This window comes from Xiphophorus couchianus, chromosome 6 (genome assembly GCF_001444195.1).
Source record: "Xiphophorus couchianus chromosome 6, X_couchianus-1.0, whole genome shotgun sequence".
Taxonomy (NCBI): Eukaryota; Metazoa; Chordata; class Actinopteri; order Cyprinodontiformes; family Poeciliidae; genus Xiphophorus; species Xiphophorus couchianus.
The window spans coordinates 23,501,578-23,523,036 of NC_040233.1; the positions used below are offsets into that span (position 1 = coordinate 23,501,578).

Sequence of the window (21,459 nt, forward strand, 5' to 3'; positions counted from 1 at the left end):
CCAGTTTTTCTCCCAAATGTAAGGATGGTCACTTTGGCCAAACAGTTCCACTTTAGTTTCATCAGACCAAATGATGTAAGGTTTTTATTCCTGTCTCCATTCCCAAACTCTAATCTGTTTTATGTCGCTGGCTTCCTCCTCCTCATCCAGGATTTATTGGTTTAAATAAAACTATAAAATTACACAAATTGGAATTACAAAAAATAAACCTGCTTAATGGAAATTTTGAAAAATCCCACGTTTTTCAATAAGGTTGAAGTGTTAGTGTATTTTGCAAAAGTTTGATAGAAACACTTTATCCGAATCACATGAGTCGTGTGACCAACAGACAGAAATCACTGTTGGTGGAAAAGAGGAAGAAGGCGACAGAAGATTGTAAAAATACAATCTTGTGTTTTCTCAACATCAGAGGAATAAGTTTTGAGCTCATTTGTACAGAAAATGTAATTGGCTTTAGCCACCATTTTCACAAGGTTTTGTTTTGCTTTTGTTCTGGGGACCAGCTTTGCATTTTGGACTACGACTCGTTCATTTCTCCCATATGAACCGGTATTGTTCATTGTTCTTCCTCATAGCTGATTTATTTTGATTTATTTATACCCTCACAAAAGAAAAGTGCATGTGTGTGGTAAAATAAATCCACAACTTTGCTTCCAATTAATCAATCAATCTCACCAAGCCATGACATCATCATTAGGGCTTTCTCATTTAAGAAATAGAAATAACTTTGGTAATCGTTGCCAACAAAAAAAGAGGAAAAATTTAGTCTCATTTCTTCCAGAAATGTAGCAATTATTGCTACACTATTTTGAAAGAGTGTGAAATAAAATTACTTTAAATACATTTATTCAATTGAGCCCAAAAGAAAGTGAAAACTAATAAGAAACGGCTTATTAGGGTGGATGTCGAGGAAAATAGGAATGTATTTCCAGCAATAAAACTAACTGGAAAATTCTGATTTTCAAATGTCAAAAATTTGAAAATTTTGAAATGAGAAAATTTTTAAAAGACAAAAAGATTTTTACTTTTGAAACTCAGAAATTTCCACATTTTTTCTAGAAAATTTCTGAGATTAATCACCTCATTTCTGAGTTTTTTGCCAGAAATTTACTCCGACACCATTGTTAAAATCTCTCTCCAGTTTTGTATCTACAACAAACATCCTTTTTGAAAAAATTACAATAAAAAAATTGGGCTACTTTATTTGTTTCTACTTTTGAGTCGTGAATTTTGGCTTACTTGACAAAACGTTTGGACACCATTACATTAAATAAAACTTGGTTTAGCAGGTTATTTTTTCCAGTTGTGCTTGGCTAATAAAAAACCATTACATTCAAGTTGTTCAGTTTCATTAACATTTGTTAAAATCTAAAAAAAGAAAAAAACTGTAAACATTGTCCAAACACAATCTGCGTCTGTTTTCCTATAATGTGCACCGAGTGGGTATTAAACCTCCAAACTGAAGAGTTGCCTACAAGGAGTGCTCAGTTCACTATTGTGATGAATGGAAATTCAAGGCAAATTAGCTGTTTATTTCCTCATACATATTGTGCAATCAAAATTTCACCCCCACCAGGCTCTATCTGGGCATGAAGAGAATACAATTTCCCACCATGAATAATCCCCCCAGCTCAGTAAACAACAGGACCGCGCCGCAGTTCAATCTAAAAAGTTAATGGCAATGGGTCTTGGAATAATGAGAGGTTCAACCTGAAGAAAACAGTTTGTGTTGAAAAAAATAAAAACAACATATCTGCCAGCTATTTTTGAGTCTCCTGGGCAGCAGGCACAAAGAAAAGCTGAGATTACATTTGCAATGCAAAATCGCTGCACCTGATTCCTGCCATCACGCTTCAGCGGCCAGTTAAAACCCAATTTCAATTAAGGTGTTTAAGAAAATACATTTAGTCTCTCTCTCCCTGCGACGTTTCTCTCCGAGGTAATAAAACCCAGATAAACAAAAATCTGCTCCGGAGATTGAAAGCGTAGAGCTGTGGATGTGTGGACTTTATTCGTGCCGTGTTTTTTGAAGAACGTCTCACTTCAAAAGTCGTCCAAGTACAAGATAATAAAATATTGTTTCCCCAGAGGAGGAAGAGGCTGAGTGTTTGCTGCCAGTAACAGAATCACGAACAAGCTCCTCTCCGAGTTTCGCCCACTGGAGGTTCCACTGCGTAACTGGGAACGAGCGTTAATGCAGTTTGCATGAGTTACAGCAATCAGATTTGTACAACGGCAGATTAGGGCCATTTTAGATAGGAAGAAATTTCTAGAGAAAAGAAATTTCAGAGCCTGGAAAGTGGAAAAAATTGCTAGAAAATTTTCAGAAATATTGAGATCGATCTGAGAAATTTTCTAGAGAAAAAAAATTATTTTTTCTTGTTTCAAAAGTCAAAAATTTTCTTGTTTTTCTAGCAAATTTTAAACTTTTCAAATTCAGACATTTCCCATAATTTTCAGGGAAATTTCAGATATCAATCTCAAAATTTCTGAGATTTTTCTAGAAAATTTCCAAAATTAGTATCAAAATGTTTCAATTAAACTTTTTAACTTCTTTTTAATCTCAGAAATGGCAAATTTGTTTCTTGAAAATTTCAGAGAATAATGTCAAAATTTCTGAGTTCTTCCTGAAAATATAAAACTTTTCAAACTCTGACATTTCTTAGTATTTTCTACAAAATTTCTGAAATTAATTTCCACATTTAGGATTAAATATCTGTCCCCCAAAAAACTCACAAACTTTTTTTTTTTCTTTAATCTGAAATGGTCCTACCAGAGATTTGGGTCATTAAAGTAAAACTAATACTTTTTATGAGTTAGTGGTAAAACTCTTTTGGGTTTTAACTTTGTGAAATTCCTTTAATTCACGCAAAATCATCTTTTGTTGTTTTTTCAACACTCGATATTTGTCTAATTCTCAAAAGTTTCTGTTTGGTTTTGGATCTTTTCTAAACTACAAGCAGAAAGAAAATTACGGCAAATGTTTGAACATCAGTTGAACATTTACAACTTTAAGATAAATCAGTTAATGAAAAAAATCAATAGGAATAGAAGAGAAACTAGTGTTTTTTATTTAACATGTTGTGCTAGTAAATTTTGTATCAAATTTTAAATTGGTAGGGCTTGGCAATAAATTTATTTTGTCAATGAATTACATTTGCTGTTCATGAAGATTTAATTTTGGGAAGAAATAAATTATTATCTGGTTTATAAGAATGTTCTATAGACTGTATTTATTTGGACTTTGAATCCAGGTCATCTCTCAGAAGAGAGAAAATGAAAGCCAGTTTTTGAAAATATTTTGTATCATTTGTAATTTCCTTTAAGAAAAGAAACTGAGACAAAATAAATTGATTAGATTTCAGAAAAAATAGCATTTAGATGTGTTAACTGCGTGTTTCCTCCTTTTGGTATGCTGAGAGGTTTGTGTGTTTTTCCACCAGAAAAAGGAGCTGAAATAGAAAAATGTGACACCAATAACAACCTTGAGCACAAGACAAACCTAAACAACAAAGAATGACTCTAATTATTCCCTTGAAATACTTTTTTAGTTATTGCACACCTGAAAACAAAACAAAAAAACTCAAAATGAAGAAGAAAATCTGTGTTTTCAAATGCAAATATTTCAAGATGACGCAGTTTGTCTCGTTGCTGATCTGATGCAGGATGCTGATAGAGAACACGACCAGCAGAGGGCGCAGTCCGCTAACAGAGAGGTGACGTAGTGTCCTTGTGTTGAACGCTTTCATTCATTCATTCATTCATTCATTCATAAAAAAATGCAAAGGGGAAACAATCCATCCTATTTCTTTTTATTCTTTTCTGACTGAAACAAAAAAGAAACAAACTCACATTTTGAGGCAATGCAGGATAAAAACCAACAAAAAAATAAAGGCTTCAGGTAGTTTTATTGTACAAAAAAATTGTAGAGATGCCAATATGTTTGTAGATTTCTTATTAGATTATTTGCATTATGCAATAAAGATTCGTGTGTCTTTATGCAGTATTACACAGACCTGGAACATTTTCAGAGTAAAAAAGTGACAGATGGTTTGAGTCAGTTTTGGAAAAATCCTGCTGGTAGGAAGAAGGTGGAAGAGAGAAAATAAAATCTGGTCAAGAGCAATAATCTGAGATAAAAAATAAAAATAACAAAAACAATATTCATTAGTACGATTAACAGGTTGATGCAATAGATAAACACGTTTTATCTTTTGTTTTATTGTAAAGTGTCCTTGGATGGGACTAATAAATAAAATTCATTATTGTTATTAGAAATAGAAATAACTTTACTGTCATATGTTTGTACTTCATTATCTCCCTTCAACACAATTTTTAAAAAGTCACAAAATGAAAAGCAATAAAATCACACAAAAAAAGTGTGATTTTATTGCTTTTCTGTGCATTAAAATCACACTAAAACTTAAATTACATTGAGTTTTAAAGCCTGGGAATAAAAACTGTTTCACTGCTTTCATACTTCTGTAACGTCTACCAAAAGTAATAAGTGAATTATTATTGTTGTTAAGTTCTGATTTTCCAAATCAGTTTTTATTCTGACATTGAAGGTTTTTTGGGGGTTTTTTCTGTCAAATAGGCTAATTTTTATTTGTAAAGGGAATAAAAAGGGGGAAAACATCCAAGGGTGAGCACTTTTTATAGGTGGTGTACATGCAAAATCTGAAAAGTATGAAAAGATTTCTTATGATGTGCTTTTGTGTCAATTTTAAAAGTCTAAATACATTTATCTCCAAAAAAAACATGGAGTGGATTTGTGTCAATTATAGATTTTTAAACATATTTATATCTAAAAAAAAAAATAAAAATAGAAAGAAAGAAAGAAAGAAAACATGATGTGGATTTGTGTCCATTTAAAATTTTAAACACATCTATGTCCAAAAGAAAAAAAACATGGTTTTGTGTTAATTTTACATTTTTAAACAAATTTATCTCCAAACAAACAGTTAATTTGTGTCAATCGTTAATGTTATTCTAACATAAACCTTTCAACAAGCCATTTAATTGCTTTTATTATGAAAGATGTTCTTCCTGTTAGTCACCATCTGCAGTCATGAAAGATTCAGCAGGAAAAAATCAGATGAAAGTGACATTAAAGCCTCTATGGCGGCTTTTCGTGGTCCAGATGCCCACGTTGGCCAACGTCACTTTCTCCTCATCTGTGCAGAGCAAAATGTCCTGATGTTGTTCCCTCAGTGGTATCACACTTATCAGCCGTGACATATGAAAAGCAAATCCTTCAATCCAGGTCAAATGAACGCTAATCTGTTCTGCTGGCGTCAAACTGGATCATTATAGACCCTGAAGCGAAACGCAGCGTCTCAATCAGGAACGAAAAGGAAGAAGTTGGATTTTTATGCAGCTTACACAAACAAAAGGTACAAAAAATATTTTAAATACAAATAAACCAGCATTAGTGAGAGTGAATGTAAATCTGCAACAGAGAAACCAATTGGACTAATGCATATCTGATATCAAATGGAAATAAATCCCCACAAGTACAGAGGATTAAATTCCCGACAGCATTCACCTCCCCATCTGGAGAGCAGGAAGGAAACTTTTGCATCTAGGTGAGTAAAAAAACAAAACAACGCACCATATGTTCAGAGACAGTTTGGTGATTCTCTACGGTCCGATGCGTAGGCCGACGCTTCAGAAAGTGCAAAAAAATTCTCAAAGTGACAGAAGGAAGAAGCTGTTCGTCATGGTAGAGTAAAGTTTTATACGACGGTTTTCAGTAGATCTGAAGGTTTTCCCAGTAAAAGCTGCTGCTTCTACCTGAGTACATGTTTGGACTATGCCGAGTTCATAAAGGTGACCTGTTATGCTTCCTTTTGACAGGTTAGGATAAGTTTATGGGCTATAAAAAAACACGTCTATCATAATTTTTGCTCAAAATCAATTTTAGAAAATGAGATTTTATTCTGCTCTGTTCTGCCTGAAGAGATTGATCTCCTCTAGCTCCTCCCTGAGCAACTATTGAAGAAACGCACACAAAATAACCAATCAGAGCCAGGAGGCGGGGCTTAGCGCTGTCAATCATCCCCATGTATGGTCTGGAAATGTGCTAATGGTGGAGAAAGAACTTATAGTTGCAGGAAAACTGTTTATCCACTGTCATTGGTGGCTAAGCTAACTAGCCTTAGCATTGCCAACATGCTATGCTAGCTGCATTGTAGCAGAAAGGAAGAGGCTGAAACGTCTTTGAAAAATAAACAAAATCAGCAAACGAGTCTATGTACTGGACGATTAGGCCTGTTATTATCACAAATTTTGCTGGATGAAAAATTGTCCCAGAAGTTATTGAGATAAACAATAATATTGGTTTTTTTGAGAAAATCTTCAAGCAATATGATGGTAAAAAATGGCAGAATAATGCAATAACACATTCTCAAATATCAATCAACTTTAAATTCTAATGAACATTTAACAGCATAACTGGAAAACATATGAAATATCTAAAATAAATAAAGAAAAACAACGAAATAGCCAATAAAATTAATTATGAAGTCTCCGTAAACAGAATAATCCTTCAAAAATAAAGGGCTAGTTGAGACCAAAACACCAGACTGAAGAGTTTTATTATTCGGTTTTTGATATAAACTGAGAAACAATAAATTATGCAAATGGAAATTGTTGAGTTTGATCGTTCAATGCAATTAACTGTTCCAGTAAATGAGGGTTCATCCTTTGAGTTCAGGAACCTTTCCTCCAAAGAAACCTTGAGAAAATCAGTAAATTTACTGCTCACTTTAAAGAAATCTATTGATTCTTCAGAGAAAAATATAAAGAAATGAATAATTTCTCATATATTTTAAGTTTCTTAACCCGTTTAAAGTTTTGCTTTCTCTGAAAAGCACTTTGGGCTACACTTGTACTTGAAAAGCTGCATAAAAATATAAAAATGAATCTGAAAGAGAAAAAGAGCCAACCTGGCCTGCAGAAAGAGGCTGCTGCAAAGATTAAACGGCCCTTTGAGTTGCAGGTCGAGCCAGAATATCTCGAGGCATTCAGCCAGAACCAGAAAACGGCCTCAGCTGCTCACTTATAACAAGAGCCCCTCTAGCTTTATTCTTCTGTGATATCTTAGGGTCAGAGGCTCTGTGCTCACGGCTGCAGATGGCCGGCAGGCGGGAAAGACCTCGCTGCCGGCCAAGGACAAAGCTACTGTACTGTAAAGCATCAGCTGCTCTCTATCTGCCGCAGATGTCCTGACGTTGGGCCAGATGTCATCTCTGAACATGAAGCCTGGAGTTTCTCTGCAGCAGAATCACAAGAAGGAGAGGGCGGGAATCCGTTTGTTGTGAAAAACACAGACTAGGGAAAATCTATTTCAATTTGCCAAATGCCAGAGCAGGATTACTGACATTTAGCGACTGATATTTTCCGCGAAACTCAATGAAATCCCTACGTAACTCCATAACAGAGGCTCATCTCACCGACGGTGATTACACGCAGCAGGACTGCCGCTCGGAGAAATCTGAGCAGATATGTGAAAAGCTGAAAAGCACACAGACATCTGAGAGGGTGGAAGGGTTGGACAGGCAGACGAGGCGAATTACAGAGCATAATTCAAGGCGGAGAAGCAAACACGCTTCTTCTTCACTTCAGAGGTTTTAGACAGGTGTTATTTGTTAAAGAAAAGTTTCAGAGAAAAAAGAAAAGCCTTTCCTGAAGGCAGGAGAGGTTTTAAAGCAATAAATGGGATTTGCTGTGTTTGGAGTTCAGCCTTCGGAAGGATGACGACTGAAAACCCAAAACAAGCATTAGCTTTGTCAGCTTTACTTCCAAAACATAATCTCTGCATAAAAAAAAACCTAACAACTTTTTTAAACAGGTTATAAAATCAGTTTTATTTTTCTTAATTTTTCTCAATTCATTTTAACCATATTTACTATCAGAGGTGCAGCGATTGTAATTTTCTGGCCGATTACTGATCTTCAACCCTTCCAAACCGAACGCGTCGGCGACGACGCAGCCAAATTTGTCGTACCGTAATTCTGCAACGCTTTACGTTATCTGAAAAATTCCAACGGTTTCTGAAAGGGGAGATGTTGCACTTAATATGAGAGATGGTTGATCGGCCAATGCTTACATGTGAAGCTGATTTTATCTGCCAATCTTATCAACCTGGGCACAGATCTGAAAATCGTCCAATGTTCTCTTCTGCAGGTTTGACTGTCCCACCAGGTCATGCATGCAGTAACAATATTCTAACATTTTCTTGCTATATTGAGAAACATTTCAGACAAAAAACATTTATATGGGCCAACCTTGGAATCGGCAGGTCAGGCTTTTCATAGATCGAAAACTGCATTCGTTGCACCTCTAATAATTTCCATTTGCATGATTTATTGTTTTTGACTTTTCTCTCTTTCTACCAAAAACTGGATGATAAAACTCTACAGTCGGGTGTTTTGGTCTCAACTAGCCATCATTTTGAAGGACAATTTTGTTTACAAAGATTTCATAATTCATTTTATTTGTTGTTTTGTTTATTTATTTTGGATATTTAAAATGCCTTCCAGTGTTAAATGTTCATCAGAATTCAAAGTTTATTGATCTCTAAGATAATGTGTTCCTGCATTATTATGCCATTACTATTATATTACTTCAAAATGGTCTCAAAACAACAATATTTTCATTTATTGCAATAACTTCTGGGACAAGTTATCATCCAGCAAAAGTTGTTATCGTGTCAGGACTATGTATTGGCTTAAGTAGGTCATTTATTCTTTAAAACCCTCGAATGATTCTGCAAAGAAGAGTGGGTTAAAATTCCTCAACAGTGATGCTTGCCATTCGAAAGGAGTACAACCGGTTAGCTGTGACGAAAAACAAAAACAGAAAATGCATGTAGGAGTAGAAACCTAAATACGCCTGCAGCAGAAATTTCACTGACTTTTCCGTCAACGGAGGCATTCAGATGATTAGCAAGCTAAGTGCTTTGATTTCCATTAATCCGCTGCTTCTGAATTTGCACAAAGAGCTTCAGCAGCAGCATTGTCATGGAGCTGGAGCAGCTGTTGGATATAATAAACAAACCATCCAGGTGCATCGAAGGCCACCGGGTCCCGCTTTGTGGTAAACACACGGCGGGTGTTTGGGCTGCAAAACAACAATAAAGCTCACAGAGTCAGAGTGTGTTGTGTGAAAAAGCCCTGCGGCTCTGCTGCGCCACGCTGACAGATCCGAAGGTGGGAGACCGGTGGCATTCAGCGTGTGAGGGGTGGAGTCGTGTCAACAGCAAACACGAAAACAGCAGCAAGTGCTTGCAGTTTGTCAAGGAGATCAATACGAAGGAAATGAAGAAGGGGGAAGAAAAACAATGACGAAGCAGAATCAGTTCATCTAAAGAGCATTTGGAATCGTTTCCACTTCTTTTTAATCAAAATCACCGCCACAGATGAAGGTTCATGGTCCCAGCAGATTATATTTCATCAAAAATATTGCCTCCCTGACTAATTCCCTCATTTAACCGCCTGTTGACCTCTTCAGCTGACAGAGGCAATCAGCCTCCCAGTGGCGGCGCCCAGAGCTCTCCCAGCTTCCAACTGGGGATAATAACAGAGAACCCACAACCTTTTATTATCCTGGTTTGCACAAGAGCCCTCAGGAAACAGGACTCTAATATCAGCAGCTGGCCATCTACCAGAGAGGACAGCTCCGACTTTACACCCCAACCTGACAATTTCAGCAGGAGACGGGGATTCACGCTGGGTATCTGATGCTGTGTGTTATCTGCAGCTCTGCAGCAGCGGGAAAAAACTCCAGCAAACATGTCAGGGTGATAAATTCAACCAAAAAGCCGATGTGGAGGGAGCGGGACTGGCCGAAGCTTTAAGTTGGACCACACTAATGCAATTACAGAGATTTTCTGCTTACTCAGAGGCTCGGTTGAAGGGCGAACTGAAATCTGGAGCCAAGTTGCATAAAATCAGACGTTACTCAGGGCTTGAGCCAAGCCAAATCTCGCCATCTCGCTGTCTGGGAAAGACAATGAGGAAATGTATACAGGATTAAAGCCGGATCAGAGGTCCGTTCTGCAGCAAACTTAGCTTTACGTAGTATACCTTAATCGAATAAAAGATGAAAATAGAAAATTTTACAACACGACCAAAGACAGTCTGACTCGATCTTTGCTACCACCTCAAGTCCTAAAGCTCATCTGTTTCACTGAGATCTTATTTCTTTTTGTGGTTCACATCAAAACCTCAAAGGTGGCCTACTATGCTTCTTTGAAAAGGTCAGGATAACTCTAAGGGCTACACACTTTTGTTTCACAAAATCATTCTTAGACAACAAAATTTAAGTCTGATCAGTTCTTCCCATCTTGAGCTCTTTTATCTTGTCTCCTTAAATCAAAATAAGCTGCTGCTGCTGCTGCTGGCCACCCCCTAAACCCCGCCCCCGCCCGAACTCTTACATGAAAATGGCTGCAAACAGAAGCACAATTATGCAACCATACATCTTTGAAAAGCAGAAGTGGAGCCTCCTGCACAATCTACAAGAATGCAGCAAGTGGTTTCTGGTCGGTAAGTCAGCAACAAAACTCTTGTCTTTTCCAGCAGCCATTGTACATCACTACAGCTGTAAAACCAGCTGACCAAACATGCTGGAGCTCTGATTGGGTTGCTAGGTAACGGGCTGTGCCTGCTGATTCGTGACGTTACATTCAAAAGGATTTTGGAACAGCTCATTTTCCAGTCACTGAAAAGAATTTATTTATTGCCAAAAACTAGTTGGTGGGTTTTCTTAAGCATTTCTTCTGTTTTTAGTAGCAGTTAAGACAATGTCTCCATCCATTGTTTCAGCTTCTCTAAGATGGTTTTGTTGTCATAAATTTTAATCAGTTCAATAAATTTTTAAAAATACAGCCTCTTTCACCCGAGTGAAGAGGCTGAACTCCTAAACAACCAGCCTCAACCCTTGACCTCCTCAGCACCAAACTTTAAACTTGACTCAATGCCCAGTGGACGCACTGGTCCATCGGTTTGCAGACAGAGTCATTGTGGTCTGCAACATTCTCCACTTATCACACAGAAAAACTATGTTTTATAGTATTGATTGGAGTGTATTTTTCTGTAATGTCAACTCGAATAATTTCAGAAATATGGCTTCACTCCCTTCAGTATGATTTCCTCTGTGAGCTCCAGCTCAGGGATAATTAAAGTGTGAAACTTCAGCATCGACATTACATCTCCTTTGTGAAAGCTTGTACAGTAATAATAGGGGTTATGGCCCAGAGGTTCGCAGTGAGTGACATCTAATTTTAGGCTGCTGACCGTGGCTACAACTAAAGAGCAGAACTTAATTTCCAGGCTGCCATATCAACTCTTTCATTAAACCCCGGATGTCTTTTCTTTGTGTTTTTGCCCAACAAGAGAGAGAAAAAAGAAGTTATGCTCTGGCAGTTCCTGTCAGCAAAGTTCAAGCAAGCTGAACTTTCAGAGTGGCACTCGATTAAACACTGCAGGATTAGAGAGCACCTGTACAACAAGACCGACTGCACAAAGTCCGATCCAGCAAATCCTTCCTGGATGCTGATATGATCTCCCTGTGTGAGCACGGTGTTGGCTGCTGTGACTGCTGCTCTGCAGGATTAGACAGCAAGAAAGTTATCACCGCTGGTGAGTAAAGCTAATCTTACTCTGCAGCAGCATGTCAATGTGTGTGTGTTTGCACAACAGATGTAGGTTACATTTCCATAATAAAGCAGCCGCACGCTTAAATGCGCCTCTGTTGGTTCAGAGGATGGACGGCGACAGCAGAGCGCGAGATAAAGACCGTCGTTCAGGACAGGAAGAAGATTCAGCTACAGTTGGACTGAAATCTGATTCCTCCTCTTTTTTTCTCAAAAAATGCATAATTTATTTTGAGTTTCGTTAATAATAGGTGCAAACATTTCTACTTAAATGACGTTAAGTCGGCCTGTTGCTACAGAAGAAAATTCATCCTACTTTCTTGATTTTTACCTGAGATGAAAGTGAGAATTCTGAGATTAAAGTCAGAATTTTTGGGTTAAAATCAAAATTCTGAGATAAAAAAAAGTTGGAATTCTGAGATTAAAGTCAGAATTTTGAGAATAAAATCTAAATTCTGAGAAAAAACAGAATTCTGAGACTAAATTCAAAATTCTAAGGTAAAAGTCACAATTTTTTCTGCATGTCCCTAATCCTCTTCCATATTTTTCTTTCAATGCAAAAAAAATCAAATCTTACCAAGTATTTTTTATCTAGTTTCTAGTACAAATATCTTAGCCCACTTGAAATAAGAGAAAACAAACTGAAGTTTGTTTTTTTGCAAAATATAGGAAACATCTACAGGATATGAGATTTTAACCTGTAATAAGGGAAAACGTCCAATTATTTGATTTATAACAAGTAGTTTTTCCATTAACATTAAGGAATTATTGACTTTAAAAAAGCTGCTACATTGTGCTGAAAAGCTGCTAATTAGTTAGTTTTGTCTAACTTAACTTTCCTCAACTGGACTAAGATATCTGCTCTAGAAACTACACCAAAAATACTTGCTAAGATTTTTGTGTTTTTGCAGTGTTGCTAAAATTAAAATAAAATCTGTTCTGCAGTTTAATTAGTACAAACTGATACATCAATAACACAGAAGGATATTTATAGAAGAAATTATACAAAACAAGAAACTGGAAATAAAATGTTAATTTCTAAAAAACTCCTGAAAAGAGGAGGCTGAAACCTCCTTTGCTGACAAAGACAGTCTGAAGTCTTCAACTCGTGGAAATCACCGGATGCTGCAGGGATTTCCTCATTTTTGACGCTCTGCCCGGCTTTTACTGCTGCAGCTTTCAGTTTATGTTTGTTATCCAAACTTTAGTCTTTAATAAATAAATATTAGCTCAATTTAAGTAGGGCTGTTTGCAGACGAAGTAGTAATTTCCAAAGGAAGGAGTTTCTGAAGGAGAACACCTGATTGGACGGAAACACCTCCAATCAGGTGGTGCTATTTGAATATTTTTTATTTATTTAGTTTCACTAGTTTACTGTTATATCAGAAGATCTTAGATATAATTACGGTGGACAGGTTGGGACAGCTGGTCCAACTTTAGCACCGTCTCCTCCTGCCTTTCATAACACAGATCTACTGGTTACATTTCAAAATAAGAGCATCAACGTTCACGTCCCACTGTTTTAATAACTAACAGAAGTGATTTTTCAGAGATGTTTATAAGTAAGGAGAGATAAATATTAATACTGGCTTGTTTTAGTTGTATGGTTTGTGACAGTAGCTTCATTTCCATTAACCATTTAACTGAACAAATTGAATTGTAAAAAATTAATTATTCATTTATTTTCATAAATAAATTACAAAAATAATTTATTTATAAAATAAATTATTCTACATCATAAATAACATCTGAAACAAAAATTTTATTTCATTTTGTATTTAAATATGAAATAAATTACATTTTTAATTACATTTTTTTAACAAACAATTACATTTAAAATAATTACTGGTATTTATTTTATTCGCTTTTTTTAAAAGTGGAATTTAAGAAAACTTCACATTTTTTAATAAAACATTTTTGCGCTAAAGATGGTGTAATATATTTTCGAAAACTGCAATGGAAACACTTGATCAACCACAGGATGTTGCTACTGGTGGAAACGACAAATAAAGATGACAGGAAGTGGTAGGACGATGAAGCCATGCCATGTTATTTTATAACTTATCACATGAACAAACTTATCCATATGTGATTTTAACTGTGTTTCTTATTTAATAGAAACACTGAAATTGCAAAATTGTGTATATTGACAAAGTTTTGTGCACATTTGTAATGAAACACAGCTATCATTCCTTTATTAGCAGTATTTCTTCTATAAAAGGATATTTTTCAAGAACTGTGTTGACTTTTTTGGATGTTTTTAACAACGTTTAACCTAGCTTTTAAATTCCTTACTCTTATAAGTGGCCAGCATCTTGGACATCCAGGGGTTTTTTGCATGTCTGAGTCCACCAGTCTTTTCTTTCTTTCTGAATCAAATTGTAGTTTCTGCCACTGCTAATATTGTGGCAGCTAATACAGCAACTTTTCTGTTTCTGAAAAATCTTCCACATACAATCACCACCCATCAAACCAACTCCATGTCTTTTATCTGCTTAACTTATAAAGACAAAACAAATGAAATTCCCATTGATTTAGTTCATGTATTTACTTTCACAAATTACGTAGTTATTATTTTATGAAGAGACCTACTTAAATACAAAGGAGATGTTTTTAACTGTTAAGGTTTTGTGCAGGATTCTTAGAGCTTCAGCGTCCAAAATGAGGAAAAAGGACAAAAGTGTGAAACGTCTCAAGGGAAAAGAAGACAAAAATCTGAACCAGAGCTCCAGCTCCATTCAGCCTCTCACTAGAGGGCTTTATTTAAAACTATGAGAGAGGCCTATTTATTAGGTTTTTATGTAGTTACACAAGAGGAACTCTGTAAAAAGCTCCATTCATCCCTGGTAAGAACTGGGCCACTCACAAAAAGCTTCAACAAAGTCTCTCAACACATGCAAACGAGAGCCTGTTTGCATGTTAACCCATTAATTAATGAAAATCTTCAAATTGTCTTTGTGGTGCACACACACATGCATTGCAAAAACACAAAATCTTAACAGATATTTCTGATCTAGAGCAAAAATCTGAGTACAAGACTGTTGCTGGATGATAAATTGTCCCAGTAATTATTGCGATAAATGATAATATTGTTGTTTTGAGACCATTTGCAAGTATTTTATTGATAATGGTATAATGCAAGTTATCTCATTTTAATTTTGTAAAGAACACTTAAAACTGGAAGGTATTTTAAATATCAAAAATAAAACACCAGAACTGAAAACAATAAATAAAACTGCAATAAAAAAACACATACAACTGAAACCAGAAATAAAACAGATTATTAAGTCTCTGTAAACAAAATTGCACTTCAAAAAATATTAATAATCCGAATGGAAATTACTGAGTTCACTTTAATTTATCATGCGATTTATTGAGTAATTGCTTACTACAACAATCAGCAATTAATTGTCACAGTACACGCTTACTTAGTGCACTAGAAATAAGACAAAACTGACTTACAAGTATCTTTTCAGCAAGATACAGCAGCTTGTTTTAAGTCAATAATTTTAATATTGATGAAAACGTTCAAGTTCCAGTACTAGGAAAGTATTACCATGTTACAAGTGAAATAATCTGCTGGTATAAATAGTAGTTTTTCATCAATATTAAGAAATTATTTACTTAAAATAAGCTCCTACATCTTCCAGAAAAGTTACTTGTAATTTAGTTTTGCGTTATTTCAATAGAAACGAGACAGAAATACTTGGATATACTTTGTGTTTTTGCAGTGTGACCACTGAAACCTGTTCCTCTGAACTCGTCCTGCCTGAAGTTGTGAGCAGCAGCAGCAGCTCTGCTTTGATGGGAAGAGATGCAGAGCTGAACTCTTTGCTGCTGGGACAGAGCAGTCAGCTTTCAGCTGCTCTTCATGGATGAACTCTCCTCAATTAAAACACAACCTAACAACAGTGGGAACTCTGCATGCACCACCGCGCTCAGCAGGTATCCTGCACATAAAACCGCAGGAATGGAGAATCACACAGAGGCGTAGCAGAGAGATTAAGAACTGCGTTCGCTCGCGTCATTATGAATGGATGTTTCTGCACAGATCACACCAAAACATGGCAACCTACTAATTATATAACGTGGCTTATCTGTCCAAACAGCTCCTACAGACTACGATTCAATTAAGGCTGCAGCTAATGATTGTTTTAGTAATCGACTACGCTGACAATTAATCAATCAATTGGAAAAAATTGTACAGATTTATAATTTAACCACTTAAATCTTTTTTATATTAGAAATACATTAAGAGATGCAAAAAAAAAACTTTTAAATAAGAAAATAAACATTTTATTACCTAAAATGCAATCATTCCTTGAGTGAATTTGATTCAGATGAAGCTAAAACACCAGTTGAGGATAAAACATATTGACAGATGAAGGTGTTTTATATTAAATGTAAAATAAATACAGCTCTGTAAAAAACTAAGAGTCCACTGCACTGAGCCCCATTGTAAACCTCCTGGTTATTCCACCAAATATTGATTCCTGAACTCTTAAAACTTTAGTGTTGTTGTTTCTAAATGAATATTAACTTGTTTTCTTTGCATTATTTGAGGTCTGAAAGCTCTGCATCTCTTCATTATTTTGACCATTTCTCATTTTCTGCAAATAAAAACTTTTTTTTGCTTGGAATGTCAGAGACATGCTGCCAGTAGTTCATAGAATAAAAGAACAATGTTCTTTTTACTCAAACAAAGACCTATAAAGAGTAAAATCAGATAAATTGATCATTTTAAGTGGTTTCTTAATTTTTTACAAAGCTGAATCTTGTACAATTTGGGCTTAATTACTGCTTTGAATATGTTGTTTTCTCAAATCTGGCCCGCCGTAGCTCGTTATGTGGACATATAGACTCCAGACGCCAAATTACAAGAATCAGTCTGTTGTGGCCATTTATGCAAAATTTTGTGAATTGTAATTTCTACCAATTTAGTTTTCTTCTTTGGGCAGTTAGGACATATTTAAGTTAGTTTAGAACCAAAATTTGTCATTTTTATATTTGGAACTGTTTAGATTACGTTGTTAATTGTTGGACCCTCCCATTAATTTGAGTGATTAAGAAAATACCCGGCGCTTGGTGGAGGTCTGCTGTTGGGTAAATGTCTGGTTGATGGAAGATTTCGTAAAGGATTTTTTGACCACTTTTTAGAGCTTGAAACATCAAATTAAGATTATTTTCGTTTTCGACTAAGTTGTAAGACATTTTTAGTAATTATTTGTCTCTTTTTTTTTTCTTTTTTTTTTACAAGAAATAAATCATATATATTTTTTCAAAACAACCAAGTTGGAAGTGCGTGCAAATCAAACCACCTGTGACCACCCACGGCCTTTGTTGGAAATTTTGGTTTTGGAAAATAGAAGAGAAGGCAGCAACACAGTCCCTCCAGTTTTTAGCTGTTTTTCTACCTTGGAAATTCATGTAAAATGAACAGATTCCCACATTCTTTTCCTGTTAAAGCATAACAGTGATTTTATTGCAAATTTTCAGTAAAAATGGTCAAAAGCTTTGGTTGTAAGTGAGGCTAACTCCCACCTGCAGGTGGCAGTATTTCTTACTTGTACTACTCTGCTGTCTTGCCCTCTGGATGTGACCTTATAGGTCACATTTACCATCATACATAAGCACAAATATGGTAAACTTTCTAACATATAACCGATAAATCTGTTATTTTGATTCCAAAGAAATCACAAAAACAAAAGCAGAATCCTGTAAGGACTGATCAGTCTGAAAAGATTGATTATTTCATCTGCTATTTGTTAATATTTTAGCAGCATAATAAGTTTTATCAATACATTCTGGCCCTTACAAAATGTATTTTTGATCTTTATTATGATTAATTTAAATGATATTGATTTTTTTCACATAGATTTAATTTGAACAGCACCCATCTGCTCTCTTGACTGTTTCGGATTCATAATGTGATGTATAAGGACATCTACCGAGCCAGTAACAGAACAATCCAGGTTCTCCCTAAACTTCTTCATAAAACTTTGCATCTGAACTCAACTTAAACGGAAACCATAACAATTGAGATTTAATTTAAAGCCACACCTCATTTCCTGCTGTCCACCTCCAGATTATACTTCCTTCAGTCACTCAGCGCTTTGTGCAGTGTAATTATTTTTCCTTTGTTCCCTGTTTTTGAAATATATTAACACACTATGCAGCCAAATCCGGTGTGAAATTAAGCGCCGTCTGCGATAACGAGGGGAACCAGCAGGACGCGGTGAAGCTTTTGAAGTAAAACACTGAGGGAAAACCGTTTCCCGACGAGGAAGAGGAGGAGGAGGGTATTAGATGACTGACAGCTCAGAAAGTTAAGAAATCTCGTAGGTGGCTTGTATGTCAAGATTTACCCAGCAGAGTTGTTTCAAAACATGAAGTAAAAGCTGGAAATAAAAACCTCAACACAGTGAGATCAATGGCATCGAGCGACTCTGCTGTGGATCGGAGAGGGCGATAATTCAATATCGCCACTTAATGAGCTTTGGCGGAGTTAAACTGTGCTGCATGCCTATTGTATTCCGCTTCTGAATTTTTTTATTGATCTTTGGTTGTAAACAAGCTGATTTTTTCAATTATTTTGACACCAAACTACCAGAGGCTTACTACAGTTAAAATCCTTTTAAATTTCTCCCAGAACTCAAGTTAAATATGTCGACAAAGCAATTAGTTTTAATAATTACAGATGAAAACGTTTGGTATGCTTTATCTCAAATACATAATACTTGTAGACTGAAAATAGTGGTTTGTCTTGCTGCTTATGAATGAATAAAAACTGAAAATCCAAATTTTTTCAGTATGAAAACTAGAGGTGTGCTGATCGATCGGTCACTGATCATAATCGTCCGATTTCCGTGAAAAAGTGTATGATCGGTGATCGCCGATCACGGCCTCTTGTTGCCGATCACCAAAACCTGTAAGCCTGCGTGTTCAGATCTTCTCGTCTTTCCTTCTCACTGCAAAAGCGCAGCAACAAATCCTGTCGTGTGGAACCTTAACGCTCAGAGTAAACGGGGAAGTTTGCGTGTTGCGGTGGAAAATTAACTCAGGTGAAACAGGTCACAATGCATCAACACAACAAATCTAATATGACATTTAAAAAACAAACTTTTGACAGAGTTTAGCTACATCAAGGCTCACTGCAGGAAAAAAAGACATCCGGAGCAATCAGACAGCAGATAAAGCAGCGCACAACTACCAACACTCAGCTGGATGAGCATGACGGTCAGAAAGCCAAACAAATAACCCGAAAAATTATTTAATTCATCGAGCTGGCGGTGTAAGACGCTGGTTCTGCTCTCGATGTTGGACCGCCGCTACGCGATACTGGGACGTAATTACACTCACGAGTTCTTCTTCAGTTTTGGCAACTGTATTTGCCCCACGCTGTGTGTATCTTTTTGTAATTGTTCTCTCAGAAGCAGCCGGGCACCGACGCACAGAAACAAAACCGTCACAAAGTTTCTTCACCCAGAGCTACACCGTTACAACTGACCAGGCGCAGCTCAGTCTCTCTAAAACTTCTGCAGCTAAACAAAAATAACTAGGCAAATAAAATATACTAAATAAATGAATAAAAGAGTGCTTTATTCATAACTTAAAAAACAGTAACATTTTAAATAAAATACTTCTAGGATGCAACATAATATTTTCACAGACGTTCAACCTCCAACCGCAGTGAACTCTCACACCGAACGTCTGCTTAAAGCTGCAACTTAAACAAACAAAAGATTTTATATATGTACTAAAACTTTCACTGTCCTAACATAAGACAGATAATCAATCTCCTCTGCCTCCTCCTGGTTCTGCAGAATTACTCCGCTTATCAGAACCAACCAATCAGAACCAGCATTACTCAGCTGGCTTTGCTCTCAGGAAGTTTTGATTCAGTAACTCAGGATTGTTTATTTTCATGCAACTTGCATTTGACTTAGAATGAATGTTTCCTTTTTTCTTGACATTATTTGATATAGGCAGTGTTGTGAGATTTATTTGACTCATGTATAATTAGGGTGCAGATCCTTACTGTTAAATATTATTTCACTGATTGCAGGTTTTTCAGTCCTTTAGTCTTCTCTCATGTCGTTGGTTCGTTATTTTTGGCAACAGAAACTAACACTAACATTGCCAAAGTTTACTCTGGAGGAGCTGCAAAGGTTAACCTGAGCTGTGTGCTACAATCCAAAAATCTGGTCTTTACTGAAGAGTGGCAAGAAAGAAGCCATTGAGATAAAAGCGTTAAAAGAAAGTACTTAGCAAATCAGATTAACCAGCAAAGTCGACAGAAAATTTTGACATGCAATATTTCCTAATCATTCTCCCAGCACAGAAGACTGCGAGATCAAATTTCATGATTTATTTGTGACGATTTAGGCACATTTTTACATTTTAAGACAAACATTAATAGTAAATGAACTCAAAAATAACACAAACTTGTGCCTGACCACTGTTGCCACATGCATGTTCGGCTGGGTATCCCTTGATAGAAACTTAATTTCTACTAAAATGGTTTAATCATGTAAATGAATCTGAATCTGGACTATGTATAGAAATTGGATTCATCATTTGCTCTGAATTGGTGCTGCAAACAAAAACTGGAATTTAAACAGTCTGATGCTGCAGGTAATGTGTTTATATTGTGGAGATGGAGGTTGTGATGATTTGCAGTTTGAAATGCAGTGTTTGTTAAATATGAGAGTTTCCAGAGTGAAGGTAGGGCTCGTTTGTTTACTTCCTTTCAGCTCAACATGTAAACACCTGGACCTGAAGGATGTTGTTCTCACAGCCTGGCTGGCCTTCACCAGCCTGGCAGCAGGCCAGGTGGAGATAAAATAAAAACAAAACACAAACAACACAACCCGAGTGTCTGCACACACCCCAAAATCACCAAGCAATAAGAAAAAAACCCGGAAACCCACATCTGATATAAACCGGGGGGGTTAATTACCTCTTATGGAGCATCATTCCCTGCAACACTTGCTGCTTCTTCTGCTAGTATTTCACCATCCGTCAGCTAAAATACTCCCAGACGAAGACCTACCCACGTCTCGGGCTCCACATGTCCACTCGTTTTGATTATTTTGAGCAGGAATGAGAGGGAGAAAGCAGCTCTTACCTTCCACATCCAGGCCATTCTTCCAATTTCTGCGCACACACAATGGTGGGCCGCTGCCGTCCCTCGGCTTTTAAAACGCGCTCGCCGCGTCCGTCCGCTCAGATGTGAACATCACAGGAAGCGGGTTGGAGGCGGGACGGTTTACATGCGGGCTCCAGGTATGCTGCAGTGTACCGTTATTTGGGTTTCTCCGTCTCTCTCGGGTCGGGCTCCTCTTCCCCATCCACGCGCACCACAGAACCGCTGCTGCTGGAGCCTGCTCGCGTTCTGCGCTGCTATTGGTCGATGGCGTAGAAGTCCCGCCCACCCGGCTTGGTCACGTGATCTGACTACTTTAACATCAACATGAGGAGAGGAGCCAAGAGAAACAAAAAGTCGCTGTTAAATGATATGTTAAATGATTTAACACATCATGTTAATGTAACATGATGTGTTAAATGAGCATATATGTGTTAAATGAACATATCTTCATTTAACATGAAGATATAAAATGTACGGAGGCATGTTAGGGCCGCAGATAGTGAAAATAGAGAAGACAATTTCTGCCAAAACACTCAGAAAAATATTTAGATTAATTTAAGAAATTTTCAAGAAAAACAGGGATGTTTCTAAGTTTGAAAAGTAGATTTTGAAAGAAAAATTTCAGGAATTTTGAGATTAATCTCAGATA

The 21,459-nt window shown here is 36.5% G+C and overlaps 1 protein-coding gene across 1 annotated transcript in view; it reads right to left on the reverse strand.

Moving 5' to 3' along the window:
• st6galnac3 (ST6 (alpha-N-acetyl-neuraminyl-2,3-beta-galactosyl-1,3)-N-acetylgalactosaminide alpha-2,6-sialyltransferase 3) overlaps positions 1-21,036 on the reverse strand; it is an 86,973-nt gene extending 65,937 nt beyond the window's left edge. Inside the window, exon 1 of the mRNA XM_028019451.1 lies at positions 20,790-21,036. Within this exon, the coding sequence (XP_027875252.1) occupies positions 20,790-20,807 (18 nt within the window). The 5' untranslated portion in view covers positions 20,808-21,036. The remainder of the gene's footprint in view (positions 1-20,789) is intronic.
• Between the last annotated feature and the right edge of the window lie 423 nt (positions 21,037-21,459).